At 49.7% G+C, this 4,343-nt stretch overlaps 1 protein-coding gene across 1 annotated transcript in view; it reads left to right on the forward strand.

Moving 5' to 3' along the window:
• GGA2 (golgi-associated, gamma adaptin ear containing, ARF binding protein 2) overlaps nt 1–3,428 on the forward strand; it is a gene marked incomplete at its 5' end in the record, with an annotated part of 9,899 nt that extends 6,471 nt beyond the window's left edge. Inside the window, 5 exons of the mRNA XM_009084230.1 lie at nt 415–461; nt 995–1,164; nt 2,056–2,225; nt 2,646–2,756; nt 3,318–3,428. Of these exons, the coding sequence (XP_009082478.1) occupies nt 415–461; nt 995–1,164; nt 2,056–2,225; nt 2,646–2,756; nt 3,318–3,428 (609 nt within the window). The remainder of the gene's footprint in view (nt 1–414; nt 462–994; nt 1,165–2,055; nt 2,226–2,645; nt 2,757–3,317) is intronic.
• Between the last annotated feature and the right edge of the window lie 915 nt (nt 3,429–4,343).

Genomic DNA, 4,343 nt, shown 5'->3' on the forward strand with positions numbered 1-4,343 from the left:
AGCTCTCTCCACCATCCACGTCCAAGACATTCTCTTTGTAAGTGAACTCTGCATAACACAGTCAGACTTTGGGGCTGAGGAATGCTGTTTTACAGCAGGGAGGTCTAGGAACACCTTTCAGCTGCCCCTGGTTAGTGATGGCAAGTGATCCATCCACACATTGGCACTTTCCTGCACCTGTAAATGGCATTTTGTGTAACACCAGGACCTTGCAAGGGTCAGAAACTTGGGGAGACAAATCCCATCTCTTGGTAACAAGGTGATGTTGAACTAAAGAACAAAACCCTTACAGTCAGGCCTTTTTATAATAACCTGTCACTCATAAAGTACTTTCCTCAGCTTTCTCCAGACTGTGACAAAGCAGTTTCCAGGCATTCAGTGGAACAGTTCATGAACCAAATTAATCATCCACAGATCTTCAGTGCAGGGACCATCATGACATGTTTATCCACTCTGCCATGGTGCAGGAGATTTTACTGGAGATTCCCAGCTTCTTGCAATGTGTTTGAGCTGGAATTTACTTTAACCTCCCTGACTAGGGCTCCAGGGAAGCTATACACAGGGAGGGCAGACTTCCCAAGCCCTAAAAACTAAGTTTCACTGTAGTATCAGGACCAAAATCTGTCTTGATGAATGCTGAAACAGCAACATCTGTATTAAATAGAGAGAGTTGTTGAATTTCTCAAGAGCTCAGAGAGTGTAAGGCTGCAGTTTCTTTATACCTAAAGGAGATGAGGGCCTGGGAATACAGGCAGTACACAGGGAGGGCAGACTTCCCAAGCCCTAAAAACTAAGTTTCACTGTAGTATCAGGACCAAAATCTGTCTTGATGAATGCTGAAACAGCAACATCTGTATTAAATAGAGAGAGTTGTTGAATTTCTCAAGAGCTCAGAGAGTGTAAGGCTGCAGTTTCTTTATACCTAAAGGAGATGAGGGCCTGGGAATACAGGCAGGGCAGATAATACAAGCTTTCTACATGCTTTTCTTTCTAGGGATTTATCACCAGTGAAATTGCCCTTTCCAGATCTTCCAAACAGCTCAATGACAGATCCTCCACTCCTCAGTCCAGGCTGTGAGCTGAAGCCTGCTGCCTCTTTGCATTCAGCTTCCTGTGTTGCTTCTCTAAGAAACCTTTTTGTCCCTTTAATTTCAATTACACCAAGTAAGTGCAATCATTCTGTGCTCCAGCTCTGCTTCGTAGCCAAAGTAGCTTCATGTTGTTTGGGTTGGCTGGAGACAAGTAATGACTGTTCTATGAAAGACTTAATCTATCTGAGAAGTGAGTAGGTGTTAGGGATCACAGTATGGAAATGCCCTTGCCCTCCCTACTTGTTGGTCGGGAGTTTCCTGCCCTGGCTAATCTTTGTAGTGTGCTTCTAAACTCTCTGGCCTAGCACCTTCCTTCAAGCTTAAAGCAGTTTCTGTACAGGGGCCTAAAAGACACCTGTGAGTGGGAGTTGTCCCACTTCCTAAAGCACAGCTGTTCATTCCACCTCTGCTGTTAGATTTCACACTGTATGGCCCAGCCCTGCAACCCCTTCCCGGAGCATTACCTGGGTATGTGTTGCCCCAGGGGCTCAGCCCAAGGCACATTCTGCTAACAGAGGCTTGGTCCTCACTGCTGCTGGAGGAGGGAGGACAAGTGCAAAGACATCCTGACCTGGTTGTCTTCTGCCTTCAGTCTTGAGTGAATGACTTAGCACATTTTGGAAGGGCTGCATGGTGAGTCAGGTGTGGGTTTGCCAGGCAATGGTGGTAAGTCTAGTGTGTGCTTTTCGCATCATCTCTCTGTTGGATCCACACCTGACATCTCTCGCTGACTTATGAGATCTGAGCTGCTAAATCCCCAGTGCAGACATTCAGATTCCTGTCTTGGCCTTAGAGGCAAATGTAAATCAGGGCAGGTGCTGTATGCTGCTTGGTCTGTGAGTTTGCTGGAGGAAGTTTGTCTGCAAGTTTCTTTTTGCTATTCCTTATCTCATCTTTCCTGTTCTGCCCTCAGACGGGATGGGAATCCAGGCTTTTTTTCTGATTCTCCTTTTGTCCCTGGCAGGCAGTGTCTGTCCACTCACTGTGTATGACAGGAATGGTTTCAAGGTCATGCTCCACTTCTCCAGAGACCCAGCTCCAGGCCGGCCAGATGTGCTGGTGATGGTTCTGTCAATGCTGAGCACCTCAGCCCACCCCATTAAGGACATAGCATTCCAGGCTGCAGTCCCAAAGGTGAGAAGCAGAGATGCTCAGAAATGTCCTGAGGAAAAGGTTTGCCGTTTCTTGCCAAGTATTTGCCTTACTTACAGGAAATTGCATGGCTTCCTGTCTCTGCACAGAGAACCTGTTTTATGGTGGTGCCTGAGGCACCAGTGCCTGTTTCACAGAGCATATCCCTAGGCTTGCTATAGCCACACAGGGCTCCAGACCAGCTGCCTCAGCCTCCTGGATAAGGCTCGGTGCTGCCTGTTCAAGTGCAGCATGGCACTGGCTGTTTAGGAGTATCTGCCCTTAGATGCAGGCTGTGGAGAGCTGTGCTTTCACTGAATGACTAAGTCTGGCTGATGTATCTAACCAACTCTGTGGCTCAGTAATACTCCCATCCCTTTTCCAGCATGGACTAAAAAGTGTTCCCTTTGTTTTCTCTTTCAGAGCATGAAAATAAAGCTCCAGCCAGCCTCTGGCTCTGAGCTGCCAGCCTTCAGCCCCCTCCTCCCACCTGCAGTGGTGTCCCAGGTGCTGCTGCTCGCCAACCCACACAAGGTGTGTGGGGCCTGCTGGGGCACCAGGACTGTCCCTGGGGGTTGTTAGACGAAAGATGGGGAGAGGCAAGGGAGAAACAGAGCAGCTGGGCTGTGCTGGGAAGATGTTTTTCCCACTGAAACAGCTTTCCAGAGCTAGGTTCCGAAGGGCTGGGTGGGCAGTTGCTGCAGGGACCCACAGAGACAGCTCCATGCACACACTGCAAGTGTTGGCAGCTGGTGGAACACTAGGCCACCCGGGGCACAAGTGATGGGTGGCGGTTCTGTTGCACTGGTGGATAATTATGAGACCCAAGATTGCTGTAAGGAACCCTGTGAGAAGGTTGGACAGGCCTGGATTGCCAACATGCTCTTGTTGCCAACATACCTGCACAGGTCTCTGATAGCTGCTTGTGTATCTTTGGAAGGTCCAGGTCTTGTTCTGTGCAGAGCTTCTGCAAGGCTGGCATTACTGTCCCCTCTCAGAGGGTGACTCCCTGCAGCAAGGCTGTAGGGGGTGAGACTGATGGGGCCCAGGAGTCTGTAATCGTGACATGCCTCTCTCTCTGCCTTTCTCCCACAGGATCCCATCCGACTGAGGTACAGACTGGTGTTCACACAGGGCCTGCAGCCTTTCAGCGAGGTGGGAGAGGTGACTGGATTCCCAGAAGCAGAGCTCTGGGGCAGGAGCTGAAGTTGAGCTGGCTTGGACATTGCCATGTTGCCTTAGCTGTGGATGGGGAGGCACTGGGGGCCAGCAGTGCCATGCTGCTCCGTACTGGTGCCTTTCCAGGGGAGCCACCATCTCCTTGCTGCTGGTGCCTGGCAAGAGTGTGAACTGTCTGCTGCTGCCACTGCCCTTCCCTGTACTGACCTTGCTCTACAGGACCCTGCTGGAGAGCCCTGGAGCCTAGATGCTTGTCATACACACCTTTCCTACTGCCTCCTGGGCCCATTTCCCCATCACTTTTTGAATTAAAACAAAAAAGCAAACCCATACTAGCACTCAGCCCTTGTGCCAACCTGCCTCGAGTCAGGGCAATGGAGGCCCAGAGTCAGGAAACAGAATTTGCTTTTACTGTAGCCATACATGTAAACATAATATGAGAAAACATAAGGGAAAATTGTGGCATTAACATAATTAACTACTACCAAAATGATATTCCTCAAGTAAGAGCTGGAACATAGTTTAAATCTAATACATTCCATACCCAGAGACACACATATATACACTGACACGAAAATGACATGAATTTAAACATCATGTTTCTGAAATCCACTAATCTGAGATCAGTATATAGAAAACTCTGCTTATAGAGAATTCCTGCTATTATATTTGTCTGATACCACAGGACCGTGGCAAACAGCAATATTTCAGAGAAATATTTGTGTGGGTCCCTAGTTTTCCACGGGGTGCCTGTTTTCCTGGGCTCCGCGTGCAAGGTGCAGCAGGAGCACTGGGGATGGAGGGAGGTGGGCGCTGGGTGTGCTGTGGGTGTAGGGACCGGCAGCAAACGGAGCGCTGAGAGTTAACGGTGCCGTGCGACGGGACGGGGCTGACAGCGAGCACTGACTGCCGGCGACACCGCGCGGCCCGGTCCGGGGTCCC

The sequence above is a fragment of the Acanthisitta chloris genome, unplaced genomic scaffold (assembly GCF_000695815.1).
Source record: "Acanthisitta chloris isolate BGI_N310 unplaced genomic scaffold, ASM69581v1 scaffold2011, whole genome shotgun sequence".
In the NCBI taxonomy this organism is placed as follows: Eukaryota; Metazoa; Chordata; class Aves; order Passeriformes; family Acanthisittidae; genus Acanthisitta; species Acanthisitta chloris.